Source organism: Euwallacea similis, chromosome 26 (genome assembly GCF_039881205.1).
Source record: "Euwallacea similis isolate ESF13 chromosome 26, ESF131.1, whole genome shotgun sequence".
Taxonomy (NCBI): Eukaryota; Metazoa; Arthropoda; class Insecta; order Coleoptera; family Curculionidae; genus Euwallacea; species Euwallacea similis.
In genome coordinates, this window is record NC_089634.1 from 772018 (window position 1) to 792669 (window position 20652).

Genomic DNA, 20652 nt, shown 5'->3' on the forward strand with positions numbered 1-20652 from the left:
GTTTAGTCCCACTAAACCGAAGATCCCCACAAGACCATAGGGGAACGTCGTCGGTAAGTGCCCCTAAAAATTCTTTATTTGTGTAGTAAATAATCAGTGTGCACTTGAGTTGATCGCGTATTACTCAATATGCAATATAGTCCATTTTTTCAACTTCCTTTCGTTACGTGCTCTTGCCCGTTGTATAGCTGATATTTCCAATCATCGTATCAGTAACCCGACATAAACAAGAAAATTTTAAACTACATAATATTTATTATGTTTACTAAAATTTTACAACGCTGCTGTAACAAAAATGTACAAAAACAACAATTAAATGACTTAATATGTATATATGTATCTTTACATTACAAGTTTATTAATAACATATTTATCTATGGCTCACAATGAAAATATTACATAAGATTAGTCATTTGTGTGTCTGGTATCCAGTGCTTCAAGGGAATGTTTGTCTACCTGGGTATATTAAAATGGTACCGCTTAACATGTCTCCAGTTCAAAAACCATTCTGAAATTCCCCTCAAGAACAGCGGCGATCTCAATCTATCCAGGCACCCATCCAGCTACCAGTAAATGTTCGAAGTTAATCAAACACTAAATAAGAGACGCTTATTCGTCCCATATTTTTGTTGCATTAACATGCGGACGAAAGTACAAATTCATCTACAAAACGGCCCAAATTACACACCTTCATGTTTTTTTTACAAACACATTTTGATTTCTTCACTAAAAACACTCGAGTTAGGTAAACGATATGCCTCAAATATAGGACTACTCAGTTAACAAATTATACAGGGCGATTCAAAATATGACTAATGTAGATTTCATTTTTGACTTTAACAAGAAGTTTTATTGTCCGAATTAGCTGATGACTTGCTTCAGCATAATGACCTTAATTTCAATGCTTTTTGGTTTTCTCCGTAAATGGTTGAATAACCCTGTATACATAAAATGACGACAGTGATCGCACACATTTGGAAACATTTTGAGGCATATGCGAATGAATGCACGTACGTTTTCTCAAATAGAATTATTTATTCTATTCTTAATTTATTTTGTAATTTATAGTAATTTCCTACGACCTCCTTGACAATGTTTTAAAGTTCCTGTTTTGCTTTCCTGATTAAAAATTTACACGTTATTAATTGAAAAATTGAGCTTTTGTTGTTAGGGTTATTAATACAATTATTATGATCTCTTGAAGAGTAATAGTGCGGTGGCCTAACACGTCCCCCTTCACCCTGATCGCAAACAGTTCGTTATCAATAATTTAATTATAATAAATACATACAATAAAATACAAATGTTACCCTGATCGAAATTATTATGAAATCGTTTGCGGTTTGAGGGTGTGTCGGGGGGTGTTAGGTCGCTTTTGCCCGTCTAAGAAATAAAATTAGTTGCAGCTGATATGAAGAAAATTGTGCCATTATTTCTTTAATAGTAATTATTATATCGTTGACATGTTTAACCATCATCGCTAAAACCGGCCGCTAAAACACTTTGGAATTAGTGTGGCAGTAGCACTTTAACATTAAACTAAAAACGACATCCTAAAATGTAAGTTTCTTTTAGTTATAGGATCTACTGGTGAATCAGTTCGAAAATTTCTATAATATATGACCCAACAACTAATAATATACTAAATATAATATATGAAAATCTCATCACGTTTTTAACAACTCATCAGTTTCACTCGACAATGTTTTAGATCCTACAATAATTGCCATTTATTAATCAGTGTGGATTACAAAATTTGCAGGATGGTGCTCGCTTATCAGGCGTTTGCAAAGGTATTTTGGTCACTGCAAGAAACGGGCGAGTGCAGAAAGTTGTAACTGCTAATTGTTTGTAGGGCAAAATGTTTTGGATACGTGCCTACTACTAATTCCGTCCTCAGTCGTGATGCCTAAATGTGAAATTGCCTCATTGTTGAGTTCTTTCCACCTCGACCGTCCTCCCAACAACAAAACGAAACTTGAACGAGGGCGGGCTTCGAAAACGACAATTCCTTTATCGAGAAATGACGGCGAACTATAAATTTCAAAATGGACGGACACAAAAGTATTACAGAAATTAATCCTGTTTGCTTGGACTATTAAAACGTTTCTCGTTCTCGAAACGCGCCCCGTTTCTCCACCCCTACAGTACCGAGGGTGGCTGCTGCAGCTGCCATAATAACAATCCACCATCAAAGCGTATTTTTAATCGGAATTAAAAGGTTTCCTGTATAAAATAGGTTCAACGAGGCGGGCCCCATTTTCGGGGCCGCGCCCATTTTCTCGATTTGATTACAAGTTCTTCGTATCATAAAAGCTGTAAAAAATAAATTAATTAATGATAATAATATATCTTCAACATTTGTTTAACAATCCATTACATTATATTACCGACTAGATACTTCGCATTAGCCTTGTAGGGATCGGATCGGGAAAAAACAACCATCACCATTAAAGTTTCCTATTGGCCAACTCTTTTAAGTGCTTTCTTTTTCTCCGAGCCTCCGACCCCATCCCTCCAATAGAGCATTCCTAAATAAACTATGTGCATAAAGATATAACTCTTTTTCTCTAAAAAATTCGCCAGGCGTCCGTGGCAGAGGGCTGTCTGTGCGCATGGTAAACTTAGGGCTTCTAAGCTCCGGAGCTACAAAAATAAACCGTTTACGAGATATTTTATGTATGTACAGTATACCCAATGTTTTGGCCTTGTAATGAGCGCGATATTCGTTTTATTTTTTTTGTAGTTCGTTCATTATAACTTACCTATACAATATACGACCAAAATTGAATGCGTTTATTACAATGTTTGTGCGTTATTTATTGAAGAAAAAATCATAATTATCAATTGTGAGAGTCTACATAGGCAGCATTTATGCTCTTACTAGTAAAATTTGAGATTAGTCGGTGGTCTGATGTTCTGTTTTGTTACTGGGAACTGATGATGGCGCTGCGAAACGGAAACAAAGCGAGTAAAAAATCACAACCTCAAACGTCATTGAGAATTACTCATTTCCTTCGCCTCACATCTTGCCTATACATAAATTTCTTCGGTTTCCCAATAATCTGTGTATCATCAGCCTACCGCTAAACTTGGCATAATGACACGACAAAACCTATTATATGAATATATGACTTTAGTAACTGTATTAGTAGGTTTAACGGTAAATCTGCCACATGTCGAAATGCACTGAGCGGATTTGCGGTTAAAAGCTTTGGTCGCCATAACTATTATAGTGTTGTTTAGTGTATTTTGCTGAACACATTAATGTTGATAAAAATTTAGTGAGCTACGTGGAATTAACGTGGTGAAGGAGGGGAAAGGGAGACTACTGGTTGATGACTGGTTTCAAAAGCCTTCTGGGTTGCTCTCATAGCGACTTTATCGTATTTTTATAAGTATTCTGGGTCACATCCTCCCAAATTGTGGTGCCGCTCTATAGAATCGCTTTGAGAGGTCGGAAGGAGGCCCTTTCCCTTGAGCAAAGTCTACGCCGGGCACAGACAGATCCGCGGACGCCGGCTCGAACACATATTAACCACCTAAAACTAATCGCCGCCGCCGACGACGTCATCGGGAATGGCGGCATTATCTCGTTTCGTCCCTTGCTCGAGTCAGTAGCTGCTCGCTATCAGCAACACTCCGGCACTGTCCGAACACTGTTCGCGGTACCGGTCAAAAAACAATTTAAGAGGTTCGTGGGTCGCAGCGTCAATAACAAAACTGTCCACAACATCCACCGGGACACGATGGAAGTCCTCGTGCCGGATGTGGTACTCCTCGGGCGCACTTGGGCTTCGGTGGTGCCGTTCGCCGGTCTTCCAGGGCAGTTTGCGCACACGTAGACGTCGCCTCGGCCCGGCGCCCCACAATGGCTATAACAGCAGTCTTCGTCTCCCGTTGTTGTGTTCGGCCTCTGCTCCAACCGGGGTATCTTCGGATCTACAAAATACGGTCATTAGAACGCCTTCAAACACCAAACTAAAAAAGTCTCCCCCGTGAATCGTCACACCATCCATCAGTTTAAATTATTAATTAATTGAGGTTGCCATTAAAAAGATTACGCTAGTGATTCTTAAATGAAATACGAGAAGTGCGCCCGTAACACCTCCTCTATGCAGTATACAGGGTGTCTCAGAATATGTGGGCAATCTCTCAGACTCATAGAGAATGCATCAAAATAATATATAAGTTCTTATAAAAGTTTTTTCTACAGACTCCTTACGGAGATATAAGCTCCTAAAGGACGCCTCTGGAAATTAGTTTTTCTCGAATAAGTTTTAAAATGGTTCGTGTAATTAAATAATTTTTTAGTATGATGGATGTTAGATGGAGTTCCTTAAAATTAAACCACTCATACACATTTGATTTGTTTAGTTTGCCAGGAAAGGACAAGCTTTAACACAAAATCATAATTTTTCTACGCCCTGTATCAATAACGACATCAAAATATCTTTTTTTAGATAGCTTCTACCTTAGACTAAAAAAAGGTATTCTTGCTCCTTATCTGAAAAATGAACCGTTTTCGAGAAACAACAATTTTTACCGAATAAGGTTTGTGTGCTTGCGTCAGTTAATAATTACCTTAAACTTTACAATGACTTATTACACAATAGGGAAAACTTATTGGAAATAATTGTTTTTCATTGTGAGGACATAAGAAACGATTTTGGAGCATTGTGGAGAGTCGAACAATCTTCAATTCTTAGAACTAAGGAATACATACGATTAGAAAGAGCCCATAATGAACCAATATATAAAATGATTCAATGAAAACCACATTCGGTAATAATTGTTTTTTTTTTAAATAGTTCATTATTGCTATAAGGAGCAAGAATACCTTTTTTTAGTCTAAGGTAGAGGCTATCTAAAAAAGTTATTTTGATGTCTATTGATACAGGGTGTAGAAAAATTATGATTTTTGTTTTAAAGCTGGTCGTTTCTGGCAAATTAAACAGGTCAAATGAGTTTAAATGGAATAATTTTAAGGAATCTTATTTTAACATCCATCATGTTAAAAAATAATTTAATTACACTAGAAAGACACACTTAATTACACTAAGAATTTTAAAACGTATTCAAGAAAAACTGATTTCCAGAGGCGTCCTTCAAGAGCTCCTGTCTCCATAAAGAGGGTCTGTAGAAAAATTTTTTATAAGAACTTGTCATATTATTTTGATGCATTCTCTATGAATTCAAGAGATTGCCCATATATTCTGGGACACCTTGTATATAGGGATAGATTTTGAATAGTACCGCGTTTTGCGCAATTTAGCCTATTGGATCTTAAAGTAGTCTCCTATTTAGCCTTAGATGCGGAATATATTGACCCAATTCTATGGGGATAAAGGCGGTGTTGCCAAGTTCGCACTTTTTTCCTTTCGCAAATTTTGATATGTTCAAAAAATGATGCTATTTGATAGCTCACGAACCTTAATCACAAAAAACCCATTTGGAAATCCACAAATATTGTCATTAAGGTGTGAAATCCCTTTATTATGCTAATATTATAATTAGCCTAATCACATCGAGAGGGAACAAAATCATATAATTTTAAGACCATTTTTAAAACCTGACAACGTTGTGTTTATATCGACAATGGCATGATTGCATTGATGGCATATATTCATAAAGTCAAGGAGGACGAAAACTGTTTAGGGTAAACACTTAACTTTTTTTTAGAAGATTAAACTGAATATCCATATGAAATTGAGTTGACACGAAATAAAAGCCACTCCTCACTAATTAAACTTCACCTACGTCTTTCCCTGTCCTTCCAACCCTTGGAAATATATTTTGACCAAATCTTCTTGTTTCCAATGATTTATTTCCATTTTTAGTTGCGTTGGATTATTATTTATAGGCGCCCAGATGTTGGGTTCAAAGTTTACGAAATAATTACATCTTCGAACCCCGTTTCTGCCCACACAGGTGAGTAACTTCAAAATCCTACTCTCCTGTATAGTATCCAAAATAATCCTGTCAAAGTAACGCCCACAATCCCATTGCGTAGCTAAATAATTAGTCAGCCAATTACGCTTATAACTCAACAAGGACACCTCATTTGCTAAGTGAACTTAATTGCCCTTAGGCGGGCTTAAGAAGCCATCTTACATCTCTGCAAGTTTTATCCGTCTCGAATCGGACGTTGCATGTCAGATTACCGCTTGACCATCACTTCAATCCTTAACTGGGAATCAATAATTCAGGCCTTAAAGGGAAATCTCGACTGAACAGACGATCTGGTTTATTCGTAGGTTTAAATCGGGGGAAATTCATTGCTTTTTCATGATTTAGCTGTTTGAACCTTACCGAGGCAGAGGAAATTAGGTTCTCCTGCGTACTGGGGCGTAGGGTGCGCCGCTTCGCTGGGCGTAAGGGTCTGGTCGGGCAGCAGGTAAGGGCACTGTTGCTCCACGTCCTGGCAGAAGTGTAGGCAGGGGGGCACACGACCACCCCCTTTGCCGTAGAACGGCACCAGTTCGCTGCAGACCCAACGACGATACGCTACCTGCAAAACGACTTCAATAAGTTAACAAAATGCCTCGGTTCTCTAGCTATTTACATCCGACGCTAAAGCAAGAACTAAATGAAACAAGGTGCAGTGATACACCGCTGTAGAGATTCATCCGATGTTGCAGAATCACGCCCAAAGCTAATTGTTCCTTATGCAGTATACACTCATAATAAATGGCAATATGCAGACGCGTGTCCCAAAGGTCAAAGTTGAACCTTATTCGCACGCGACCAACTGTTGATGCCGCCCAATTAGTTAAACGCCATCCTGGCGGGCCCAACAATAATTTTAATTATTATTATTATTATTATTATTATTATTATTATTATTATTATTATTATTATTTGCAAACTCCTGTCTCTCATTAGTCTGAAGTGAAGGCCTCGGTTGCTTTCAACTTTTAGTCCGACTTAAAGCCTTTTTATTCTTGTGCCATTTAAAAAATTCTCATTTCACATCGGCTTAAGCAGCGCCAAGATCATTATCCTTGTCGGCTTTGCTTTGGCTATGGAGACATTCTTTCACGAACACAGTCTTTAGTGTTCTCCGAGCTTACCGAGACCGTGATTATGAACGGCTTGATAATTTTATCTGGAAGATGGATTCTTTTCTGGAAGATATCAGAGAGAGCAAAACGTTAGGTCCATGAGCTGCGTTTTATATTTTAGAACTGAATACGGCAATCCTGTTGTTACTTTGATGTTTCTAATATAATGTTAGGTTTATTACTGGAAGTATTCCTTGCAGGCACACCACGAAAATCACCGCACCAGGTATAGTTTTTGAGCCGTTATGTAGGAGGGATCAGAAAAAAATGACCAATTCGATGCTTAGACTGATGAGAATTTAAACTAAATTAAAAAGTAATATTCTTGACGTGGCTAATACCCATGTCCGTTGTGATGAACACTTCGTTGTTGTAATTTTTCAAAAAAATCTCTAAACTGAATACTTAGAATTCAACCAACATTGAAAAAAGTTACGTCTTCCCACATATTGTTGAAATGTGCATATCTTATGTCCATTGTGAAAGACACTTGCCTTGTAATTAAAAAAAAATTACGGGGTATTTGCAGTTTTGAGGATTCAACCTAATATTAATTGATCGTCTAATAAAGTGCATCATATAGTTAAAGGACAAACACCAGCTGTCCTTTATAAAGGACACTTCCTTGCGGCATTTTTTCTTAAAAAAGCCTCACGTTAATACAAAGAACGGTACATTATTTCCATTAACCAATACTAGACTGTTCCCTAGCTATAAACTGTTGACCATCAAACCGACTTAGCCTGGTGCCTTGCCTCTTTCTCCCTTCTCTCACTAATTCGATTATCCGGCCAGCCATCATAATTTCGATGATTTATTAACTCGGTTTATGCCCAAACGGAAAATTTTATTTTATGCCGAATAAAACCGCTGATTGATGGCAAATCCTCTCGACTATACACAATAGTCCCTTCACTGATTGATTTATTATTATCATCATTACTGGTAGATGTTCCTTTTTCTATCCACGTTGCAAGTAGAATTCAAAAGTGTGTCAGTTTTTGTATATCTGCAAAACTCCGGTCAATAGACGTGGAATAAGAGACAACAAACGGGCGCAATTGACTTATACCCTCGGTTTTTTGTCCGGTCCGATGTTTAGATCCCGAAAGAATCGGCTTAGACTGGGATTACTTTGAAGAAGGAATAAGTTTAGAGCTATCGATTCACTTAATTCTTCTTAATCTAGAACTTACTTATTCTTTTTATATGTCCATCCGGAATGCATGAAGCTCGATCTCCGAGCGGAGATTTATCAATCCACACTCTTTTTTCGGGTGTCGCCGCCCTGGATATAGACCTTAAGTGGTCGCAAATGGATAATCTATATAACAACTCCTCTTCGTATTTAGAAGCAATATATAAAAAATTCCTCGACGAAGCAGCGAAACTTGTTAGACCCTCGTCAAAAGTATGCGCCGACATGGAAACTATAAAAAGGAATATTTCAAACTTTGATCTTTCAATGGAAGCAATTTCGGTTTGATGGACAGTCATACGCGGGTCGGAAATGGATATCTTCTTCGTTAAATTATTGTGTTTTCGAAATTCCATTAAAGTTGAAAAACCTGCTTCTTGTAACCTGAAACTGACCCTAACAGAATGAAAGGACGAAACTACCTCCCCGGGGAAAAATAACCGTCCAGCTTGTATCTTCCCAGTAAAAGTTGTGTTGATTCTTGTACTACATGACCTTTTATTACTTTTGTGTGTGTGTCCCGTGTCTTCGACATTTTTGAACGAAGCGAAGATAGGCCCGTTCTGCCCATCAGATTATGCTCAGTATTAGGATTTGGCGTTTTTGTTTAACTCTAACTAGGTATATAAAGGTATTTAACCATCATGTTTTGTGACCCGACTCTAATTTCGGAGAGTAGTTAACTATAATAAGCTTCGAGTTAATGAAGCTTTAATAGACAAACCTGTTGCGTTGATATACTTAATTCCGCATCCCTGTAACGTGAAATAGACGACATACTTGAGGGCTTAATGAATGCCACTTTGACGGAATGCCGTAGTGATGTGGCGAGGGTCGGAGGAGGATTTGAATTCTTGTCGATTAGAGGCAACTAGGGCGGAACAAAGCAGCCGGCTCGTTCGATAATAAATTTCCGCAACTTGAATCTAAACAAGGTGGGCATAATTCGCCTTCCGTACGGGCTTAGCCGCACAATTAAAAGGCTTTTGTGGTGGCCATAATGCACGCGGGAAACAATTCTCTCTTTGTTTGTCTTTTGAACGGTGTTCTCACGCGTGTTACACGTTTCACGTAGCGAGAACGTGACGAGTTGTTTACCTGGCAATTTGCTTGTACCACCGAATTTTCTACTGTTTTCCCTTCTTTATAACAGAAACAGGAAATTTTCCGACACCACCCCAATTAGAATGCAAATAATGGCGGACATGACGATCGATCAGATTAGCAATTACGAGATCCATTTAACTTTATAATAACGAGAAAGGCGGCGGATAGAGACAGATGAAAATTGACAGTTTATTAAACCGAAAGAAAATGGGGAAAATACGCTTGATTCTACGGGGGTTTGTTTCGTATTTCTAATTGCCTTGAAACCGTTATTTTGTGCGTGAGTTTGCATGTTTCACATCAAGATTTTGGTCCAAAAATATCCCCATGGGGTAAGAAATACCCTTTCCCGGTAAAGCCTAAAAACCCTTAACATAGAGTTCATCCATAACAACCCGCTGTCTAAGCATAATAGCAAACATTCAAACATTTCTCTATCAACAGCCTTTGAGGTTTTTTCCTCGATTCTAACATTAACCGAATTATTCGCACACATGCAAGTTAATGATTAAATAGTAAGAACAGAGTGCTTCATGTGGCCAAAAATCCAGCTCAATGGATGCAACATTCATTCGCTCTAAAATAAACCAAAAAATATTTCGCTTTAATTTTCAGAAAAAATCCCCATTAATTGAATCTCATTAGTTGAATGGCAACTAAGCGTGGCTCTTTTGTTTTCAAGAAACCATTACTGGTTGTAGCTTGTCGTCAGTTGTCAAAGAAGATCCGATGTAGTCAGATTTTCTTTTTTTGTTTAAATTGTCTGAATGTTGCTTCCGCATAAGAATTAACTAGAGATAAATCCTTCCGATATTATTGTGCAGTTTTGGGGATTAATGGAGCTCTTTGCCGAATTTCTTGTGAACATTTCGAAATGTCTAGATAAAGGGTGCATGCAGAGAATTTGCGGCAATCGAGCGCTGCAGAACTTGAAGCTCCTTTTTTGTCTCACAAATATGAAACTAACCTGAATTTCCGTTTAAAACTAATAAACACATTCATTTACTCGAAAAAGCGAAAAATGCCACCCACACTAGTTTCAGGAAAAATCTCTGTCAGTAATATCTCATGTGTTAATTAACAACCTACCACCGTTTTTTTGTTTCAAAAAAGCATGGCTGGTTTTAGTTTAAGGTTAGTTATCAATAGAGAATAGTATTGTCATACTTTTCTTATTGTCGTAAAATTGCATGAATGTTTCTTTGGATACCCAACATAAAAAACCCTGTACGTACTTATGGAATCAAACGAAAACCCTATTGTTCTGGTTAGTTCTAATTCTCAATGTTCCTCTTCCTCAATTTTCTCAAAAGATCTCCACACCATAAATCAGGTGATCGGAGAGGATGCAAATTATTCCTTAATGAAAACGGGCGTCATAAAAGCTCAATGAATTCTTTTGGCAATTTTGAGGGCCCTTAATCCATAAATTCCCTCGTTCCTAAATTATCTGTACAGGAATTTACTCGCTCCATTTTGGCCGTTTTCGGCTTGGTAATTTGGCTGCTCTCCACGAAAATATGTCGTCTAAATATTACCGTTTAATATACACCAAGTTCGCGCGTGAGAAACTGATTGCTAGATGACTAGGAAAAAGGTTTATAAATTGAAAATCCATTTCCAGTCATGTTGAACATTAGGAACGTTCAGAGCTTTAACAATAACATTACCCTCCTTGGAGTAAACAACGCTAATTATATCGCTTTCAATTAATCTCTGGAACAAAAGGGCGTTATAAAAAGGCCCTTCCAGTTTCGGCTTAATCTCTCTTAGGCCCGCCCCTGCATGTCATTATTAATTTCCAGGCATGAATCTGTATTAAGGTTTTTTCAAGCTTGTTTTTCACTATAAATGCTGTATTGTTAACTGGTATTTTTGAAACCGTGCTTTTCGTTTCTTCGTTCATTTATCAAGCAATCCAGTTTTGAACAACCATTTGCCTTTGCGCTCTAACTGAACACTTCTAGCTCGGATTAGGATTGAAACAAACTTCAGAATTCACAAGGTACCTACATCAGCAAATAAGAGAGTAATTTGGTATTTTTTCCCTTCGGGGCTACGCCTTTTGCCCTCGAAAAGGGACGGAAGGAAGTAGACAGTAAAATGGGAAGATAAATGTTTTTCTACGTAATTAATTTCTGTTTCTTTCAGGTTTTCTATGATTGATTGATGTGGATTTTTTACGAGTGGAAAAATATAATCAATAAGTCAACAATTTTTGGTTTTACGTGTCGGATCTTAAGCTAATTTTAAGATTGATGAGTCGGATGTTTTTTTAATGGAGGATGCCTCGTCCATCAGAGGTTCGGTTTCTGAGGCTTCTACATCCATCCTTGTTTGTTAATAAACTCCAGACGCTGCCGCTTTTATTAAAAAGCCATGTTTAACGTCCCACGACAGTATTGGGCTTCGATACGACCTCGTACAGATGCTCTTCTTCCTGAGTACAACAAAATTCAATTTAGCCGGAAGTCTTTGACCTCTTCCGGGAGATCGCCTTCTCATTCTTGTCGTGATTTATTACCGAATTCATTAGAAACTGATTAATTGCACACGGTATATTGCTTCACACAATAACCAAACTGACCTTCATCTGAAACCCTCTATGTAGTTGCTCACGTGCACTCTCACGTGTATACCGGCGTTCTATATTCAACAACATTTTCTTATTTCTGCCTCTGTCATATGCAAATGACGTCACATTAATTGCAACAATAACGCATAGGAGCCAGCGGTTTCTCGGAAAATCATCGTCAATGATGATACTTGCACCTCCCTTGTATATTTATGTATGTGACGCCGAAGGGTTGATGGGCATCAATCACCTGACGGCGACACGGACATGACGTCACATTAATTCTGGGTGGCTTCGCTGACCCCAGAGGGTTGACTATGATGGGTGAGTTACGTAATTTAGAGCTGTACGACCTAGATAAAGTGGGAACGGCTTTAGAGCTGCCGCCATAAGTTTTTGAAGCTTCCAAAGTTCAAAAGCTCTCGAGAAAAAGGGCGCTATAAAAGTTATAAAAATTTTATTGTTTGTTTTGATGTTTTCTACTGATTTTTTTATGTTCTATTTGTTTTTCAACTCGATTTTGCTCGAAATCTGTCCGGCTGATATGGTGATTTCCACAGGGAGTACAGCGTAGAAGCAACATCCCATAGTTGCATATTTAATAAAACTTATACATTGGATCGATATATTTAGCATTGGGAAAGAGAACAAAATTTTCGTTTCAAATGAAGTATCGCATGCCGATATTCGAATTCAAAATGGCGGTGCGAAAGGTACGTTGCAAAGATCAAAATGGCGTCCCTTCTAATAGTCAGGGCAAGAATAACTAGCACTGGGCCACTACACGCACAGCTGATTGTTAATTTTCATCCTACCTCACGCAGAGCAACAAGCTCAGCACGCCATTTTTTGTCCTTAAGCAACCCATTGTGATGAACGGAGACAGACACATGATTACAGGCGAGTTGACGCATTCCGCCCAGCTGAGTGATGACAGTGGGGGCAAATTCAAATTCTACTGGAGAAAGACGTTCAAAAATTGACAAATCTGCATATTAATTGCACTTTGCATATTATTGGTGCGTTGATGTGTTAGCATTGAATTTAGTTCTCGCCCATCTGTACATAGGACCTATAATTAGTAAATTCTACGGATTGTTTTTCAACCCCTAGCCAAAAGTTGTCACAGAAACAAAGACTATAGACATCCACTCGAAGGACTAAACAATCTTTATCCTATTGTTAAGCGGCCCTTATCTGGTCCTCAAGGCAGATCCACTGCCATCGGGACTGCCACATGTTCTTGCCCAAGTTTCAAACTAATAAACGTTTCTCAAACTTTCTATATGTATCAAAATGGAGGCAAATAATCACCTGCCCGTCATACTTCGTTAAATTAGGAAACAAATTTATCAGATGTAGGTATACGCCAACGACAACTCGGAGAGAGGAATGTCAGCTGAAATATCTGCCCTATTTGAAACTGAACCGCAAAAGTTGCTGGGTAAAATCGGCAACGTCGAATCCCTATTCGGGTCACGGGTAGATCGATCAGCGTCCCGGTGGAGAGACGGGACGGGCGGTAGAGAGGAAGGGCGGAAGGGGCAACTCTACAGCCGCCTCTAACCTTGTGCGTGCCGTTAGATAGTGTGGGAGTTTAGGTATTTTCCCGATGGTAAACACGCGTTTTAACTTATGTTCGACCGTCAATTTTTCCTTGACGAGCTCGAAAATCTTCCAAACACACAAAACATCAAAGCGAGCTTGGTGCCCTTAATCCGCAACGTTCTATTATCATTCAAATACGGTTACTCGGGAACAGATTTTTGCGGTTATAGAGCTTACCGCATTTGCATTCTCTATTATGCCGTTTCTGGGCTTTCTTGTCGGACACGGCTAATTCGAGGGCTTCGCCCTCTTTGCTTTATTATCCCTTTTGCACAAAACCGGGGCGCCATAAGTCATAATATCCCGAAAAAGTGACGGAAACATGTGGCGATGATATTTTCGGCATGGGCACAGAAAAAATTGCATTCTCCAGTCGCATAAGCTGGTTTTTCATTCCGATCGACGATGGATTGAATGGAAAGGGGAGATAAAGGGAATAGCCGCTTATAGTGGAACAGGGACTCCGCCGATGTAGGGATTGAAGTATGCAGAGGCACTTGATTCGCAACTATTTTCTTAAGAAAAAAATCGGATTTGATGGACTAATTAGGCAAATATGCAAAATGGGGAATCTCAGGCGTTAAGTCGAATTTTATGTTCGCAACTTTACGAGGGCATAAAAGATTCAACGGCACAGAAGAGCAAAAGGCTGCGAAAGTTTTGATCACTTCTAAAGGAACTTTAACATTCTTAAAACTTTTATTCGTTTTAGTTATATTAAAATCTGAGATGTCTCAACTGTCTGTGATTGGTAGGGCAGCAAAAACATCTGAGACAGAAACACATTGTATCAGTATGTACATAGTAATTTTTGGAAGAAGTTGTTAAGAAACTGACGTGAAACATCCAGAAAAAATCCTCAAACAATAAGTCCAATCTAGCTTACTTCATATGGCACTCAAGAATTACTTATCGATTCGAAATGGCAAAAATCCGTTGTTCCAGTTTCCCCTGATTTTTAATATAAAGTTTCTCTGGAGAGTGTACTGAATCCCAAATAGGGCGAAACCTGGACATGTTGCTTATTTCAAAACCCGAATTCAATAAAAGAAATTACTTATATGCCAGCCCCGTTAGGTGATTAATAAAGGTTTGCGAAACTGATTGCGACGCTTATTATTATAATGAAACGAACTAATTTCAATTAAATTGAGCGAAATTGTTGGCTTTTCCGACTCATATAAGAGGAAATTTCATGCCCCGGCAAGATTACCGTAATGTTGTAACGGGCCGGATCCGTAAAGGTTAAAAGGCCCTTAAATAAGTAATAACGTTGAAAGGGCGCTCTATTGCATTGTTAATCGTATGGCACTGCTAAAGTTCGAGAGTTTAAAACTCAAACATGCTTCGATAGGGGACGAGACTTAAGGGAATATCGTCGTCTCGGAAAAATCATCATCATCATCATCATCATCGCCTGGGGGATTGAGTCGCCCACCGTCTCAAGTCTTGTTCTTAGAATGCGGCGATCGTTTTCCTACGAGAGACGACTGGCAAACCCAAATTGGCCCTGAAAGGAACATAAAACCGGGAAAAGCGTCTCCCATTCATCAAGCTCAGATTCAGTCCCCTCTGACACGGCCTTATCCCTTAAAATATGAAACATTTTTTCCGTTTAAAACGCGCCAAAGCCGTTTAGGCACTTGTGCAGATAGTTTTTTTCCCAATCTTTGGATTAGCAGTTTATTAACTTGACCCCCTGTAGAGTACAATAAAGCTGACGGTGATATAAAATTGGGAAAGTATAATCCTATTTTAAAAGATTAAATCTGCGTAGTTTTAGAGCCGTTAACCAGTTTATGACCGGTTAAAAGTGGTCATAAAAGTGCGTTACATCCAAATAACTACAGTCAAAAACTTCATTATAATTTTCAGCATATCTTGTAACTCAGACGTCCCTTGTGCCTATTTGAATATTATTGTTTGTGGAACCATTGCTTAAATCAGGAAAAAGTTGCTCAATTTAAAGCAAATTAATAATCTGTTTTTATACTGGCCAAATTCCGAATGTTTACGAAGATATCCGGGAAAAAACGAATTTGGCGATTTTTGTCTTTTGCAGATAACTCTTATACGATTACAGCTAGAGGAGTTGAAGTTTTCCATTATTAAGACACTTTTTTAAGAACTTCTTGGTAGTGTTGCTAGTTTTTTTTTGTTAAATCTTTACTTTCGGAGGTAAATTGTTAAAATTTTGATTTTCAAATAGGTGCAATATCGAATATTTTTATTTTTACGATCACCATAAAATTCCCTTTTCAGCCATGTATTTCATTTGATATTTTTCTCAGAAACTACGAGTTATAGCCATTAAAACTTTTTTTGATAAGTTAGCTAGGATTTTGACTTATAGCAATAATACACAATAAATAAATAAATGCTACAGAAACGGTGAAAAGAGCATATTTATGTTTGGGCAATTATGGTGGTTTACTTTAACATTTATTAAAATTTTAAACTTCCATTCGATCCAAATTTTCCGCAATGTTGCTATTAAATCATAATTAAATTAAGTTAATTTTTTTCTTATTTAATGCTGATTTCAGGAATACGCATAAGTAAATATGATTATGCACACGTCAAAGAAATTTAGGGTTTTACAACTCTAAAATATTTTTTATGGTTCCACAGCATTTATTTATCTATTGTGTACCATTGTTATAAGTCAAAATCATACTCAACTTATCAAAAAATATTTTTACAGCTATAACTCATTGACTTTCTGAGCAAAATACCAAATGTAATACATGTCTGAAAAGGGGATTTTATGACCATTGTAAAAATGCAAATATTCAATATTCCGCCCATACGAAAATCAAAAGTTTAACAATTTATCTACAAAAGTAAGGGCTGGACAAGGAAACTGCAATACTGCTAAGAAATTCTCGAAAAAGGGTTTTAATAATGTAAAATTTTCATTCCTCTTCCTGTAACCGTATAAGAATTATTTGCAAAAAACAAAAACCTCCAAATTCGTTTTTTTTTCTGATATTTTCGTAACCATTCGGAATTTAGCCGGTATAAAAACAGATTTTTAATTTGCTTGTTCAACTTTTTCTTAATCTAAGCGATTTATTATCTATTAGCGTTTTTGAGATCCCCACACTGTTCGTGCTTGTCTGGGACAGACTATGTACCTTCAGATTCTCCAATATCTTTCGACTGACCCTGTAGAATCCGGGTATGTTATCACTACATTAAGTAATGTCATCTCACTATGCTAACCAGCTTTCCTATATGCTCTTCGTCTGATTTATTTGAGTTATCATGGCATCTGCTCATCCCCTTAAAATTCTTTCAAGATTTTTTATCCATATTCGGTAATAATAAAAACGTGCAAAAATGGAAACTTCCAGCATAAATCATCCATAACTTTCCCTATCTCTATGAAACAATATTGACTAATAGACCATTTAAAACCACACACCTTGGCTCAATACTCCACAATGGAACATTCGCATTGGTCGACTTCATCCAGAGGCTATTTCGCCGAGTAACAGAATCATTTTGCTTCCATTCATTTCGATGTAAAAAACAAATACGAATATATGATCAAGGGTAACTGATGGTTACACTCACCACATTAATGATAGCGGTGGTATATACAAATTTTAATGGACAAAACCACCAAATATAATAAAATTTTATTTAACCAAAAATAATTTTAACTTCTGATGTGTTGAAATCTGAATGAACATTTATCCATAAACACTGAAAAACAATCGTAAATTAATCCACCAATTGTCCCAACAACGTTCACTGTATTTATGACTCTCCATAAATAATTAAAACCTTCGGGCGACATATCAGTCAACTACAATTCTTCATTAACAATGTTCGTAAAACTGGCATTAACAGCTCTGGCTTTGGTAGCCGTAGCTAAGCCCCAAGAGGGGAGCACTCTGCTGTTGATATAGGTCAGCAATGATGACTTTAAGGTCCCCCATAAAATGGTTCTGTTTAGCACACGATTTTATCACGAAATTTCCAGGACGTCACAACGTCACAAAGACCATTGACGAATTTCAAAAGCAGCATTTAGGGCTTAATATAGAACAATTTCATTAAAGTTCTCCTCAGTATCTCCTTACTTCGAATTCATCCCCTTTAATCCTAGTACAACGAACTTTGCCATCAGACAAACAACATTATAAAAGAAAATTGCGTCTAGCGACAATCGGTGTGGGCTTAATGCATGTGCATTCAACACGAAGCTGCTCAGCTATACAGGGTGCGCTAAACACCTCATAACCATTTAAAGGCACTTTTTCGGAATGTTTGCTGCCGCGCCAAGCCGACACTAAATTCGGCTTACTTGTTATTTCTGGTTAATCTTTGAATTTTGACGAGGATAAGTCCCTCTTTGATGCAGTACTACTACTGAAAAATCACATTTAACACGTAGAATAAATTCTTGGAAGAGTGTAATGAAGTTGCTGTATTAAAAAAATGGCTCGGAAAATTGGTTTTATTGCATCGGCGAAGATGGGGTATCGGTATCGATTCGGGCCCCATCAGGAGATTTTATTATTAGGGTGTAAAACGGGCCTACTGAAATAATGTCAAGGCAATTGATAATAACTTCCTCTTCCGATATTATTCTCTTTATTACCGTAATAGGTACCGGGAAAATTGGTATTGGAAATAGGATGACGAAGGGCGAGAAATGGGTGCACTAAATGAACTAATTCAAGCTTTTTTTATTATTGGATGCGTGCTTTTGTGCCGTTTAATATGCACACTTTGATAAAGATCACAATTTTGTTGTGGTCAAATCTGATATAACGGGTGTCCTATTTTACTGAAATTGGTGGTAGAAATGAATTTTAAATGGTATTATGGCTTTTGAAACCAAATTATATATAAATGTTAAACATTTTTCTAAATTTCTTATTAAACCCAACGTCCACAGCACCAAATATAACAATAGTGAAATAAGCGTTGTTTAATTAAATGCCTTCTCGTAGCCTTTATTACAACTTTTCGCAATTAAATCAAAAACGGGGTTTAATAAAAGCAGTTTATCAAAACAATCTGGAAAGTTCTTCGAACCGCTAACAAGTAAACTTCGTAAGCACTTTAAAACATTGCCCGTGCAATCATGGCCATATCGGTTTACTTCAATGCTCGAACTTGAAACCAGACATTCTTGTATTTCAAGAGTTGGAAAAATGTTTAGGTTACGTGCCCCTTTATTGCGGCTGTTGCCCAGGTGTAATGGGGGAAAATTGTAATGGTGATTTACAACCGCGTTTCCAAATTGTGAATTAATTAGTGACAGAGTTGTGATACGGCAGTGGATCAACCTTACAACTTGAAAATCGAATAAGTTTTAATAGGAAGGAAATTCTTTGAATACGTCAATTTTTTTAATTGGCTTTTTCTGGACGATAAGATATCATACGAGATGAATCAGAACATGGCTGCATCTGCCAGCTTTTACTTTTCCAATGGGGCACCCTGTATATTTGTAAGTGTAATGAAAGTGTCAAGCCTCATTGAAAAATTGAACGTTGCGATATAGAGCAACCTTGTGTGAAACTTTAACATGAAAAAAATGTAATATAAAAGTAATTTGATGCGCTGGATTAAATATCCGGTTTTAGATGTGTAAAGATCACTCGTTCCCTTTATCACAACTCTGTGTAAGCAAATTATGCAGATTTTCATAATTTTATAGATTACGATAGCCATCTCTTTTAGAGCTTCATAATTTAACGCAGCATGACTCACACTTATTGTTTCATGTGATTCGTCGGTCAATTTCTTTCTTTGTACTGAACGTTTTTCTTCTGGGAAATTTGGGGTGTATTGAATACAGTTTTGATAAAGGGTAGTGTGTGTGTGTATATTCCCCTGGGGGATTAAGTAAATCCCAATCGGCCACAATGAACCGTTCATCATCCACGGTCGGGTCGGCGGGAGAGCGCACCACTTGCACCGCGCAAGGTCGGTTCGCAGAAACTCGTTGTAGATGGTGCCCACGCAAACTCACTCCCGAACAGCCACTAGGTGCACTTTGGAGGGATTGATGAATGAACGAGTATTGTTGCCCGATTGATTTCGATGTTTTTCTTGGCGTTGGATAATTAGCTACATCGCTCTATAGGGACATGGGGTTGGTTTGCAGGGGACTGATGTTTTGATGGAATAGATGGAGATTAGCTTACCTTGCAATGATCACAGTTAAAAGCGATCGAGTAGTTCTGTCCGCAATCGTAGCGCAAAAGAAGGTCGGAGTAGCTGCAGGAAGCCTGGTGAGCCAGGTCGTCGGTTTCGAGTAGTTCCTGCAATCGAAGGCGGCAGGTTCTGGTATCACGGAAGGCGGTCTCTGGTAGGGCTTCGACGACCCGGTGTTCGCAACAGTGACGAAACCGAAGGTTGGCCAAAGCGGTTCGGCGCCGCCCGGACGACAGATCGGGGCCGCACAGTTCGTCTTTGTGCGATTCTTGCAGAAAATGAAGGCACTGTTTTGGGGCTGAGATGCTGGGGGCGCAGGGTAGGGTGCAAGCCGCGGCGGGCGCGGCACAAGGTGCCACGGTAACGGCCACGACGGCCACGGCGGCGGCCATCAGGATGAGCAGCAGGCCCGGCTGGGCCCGCCGGGGCATTCTGTGGGGCGATGGGGCGTCACGAGGCACGGGGGCATTGCTGCAGGCAGCCGGAGGGCCCCCCCTCACGGCCCCAGAGCCCGCTAGGCACTCGTGCGGGCCCCCAAAGGCCCAAGCTCATGGTGCTGCATGCTCTTTTGGGCTCGCGACGGCAGACTCGCGCATCACTCGGCACTTTTGCACTGCCGCCGCACGGCGAGTTGCTGTGGGCTCTTTCTCACGGCCGCCATCTTGACTGAGGGCATCTGCGGCGCCCGCCCGGGCATCTACGGCGTCGGTCGATCGCCGTGCGCCTCTCTTTCATCCGCGACATCTCTCCCCAACAAACATCCCTCGATCCATTCTTTATAACGGCTTAAACACGATATATCGATTTCAAATGTCAAGGAAGCTAAAATCCGCTAGACTGCGTTCCTCGTTTTGGAAACATCGATACACTTTAAAATGTCAAATAAAAGGTGTTGGTAATAGTTACACACATTAGAAAAC

General features: G+C 38.7%; 1 protein-coding gene across 1 annotated transcript; it reads right to left on the minus strand.

Annotated features, from left to right (window-relative positions):
• Window positions 1-241: 241 nt before the first annotated feature.
• Window positions 242-20398, minus strand: Mid1. The gene is made up of 3 exons (XM_066402452.1): window positions 19723-20398; window positions 6313-6511; window positions 242-3942 (listed from the first exon to the last, which is right to left on the minus strand). Exons 1-3 carry the CDS (start codon window positions 20161-20163, stop codon window positions 3632-3634), a joined length of 951 nt encoding a protein of 316 aa, XP_066258549.1. The 5' UTR covers window positions 20164-20398; the 3' UTR covers window positions 242-3631.
• Window positions 20399-20652: the final 254 nt, after the last annotated feature.

Bases quoted from the DNA above. Each gene is read 5' to 3' on its own strand.
- Mid1 (XM_066402452.1), bottom strand. From the start codon at position 20,163: ATGCCCCGGCGGGCCCAGCCGGGCCTGCTGCTCATCCTGATGGCCGCC. The intron at 6,512-19,722 runs GTAAGCTAATCT...GTCGTTTTGCAG, and splicing joins TTAACTGTGATCATTGCAAG to GTAGCGTATCGTCGTTGGGT. The intron at 3,943-6,312 runs GTAAGGTTCAAA...CGTATTTTGTAG, and splicing joins ACCTAATTTCCTCTGCCTCG to ATCCGAAGATACCCCGGTTG.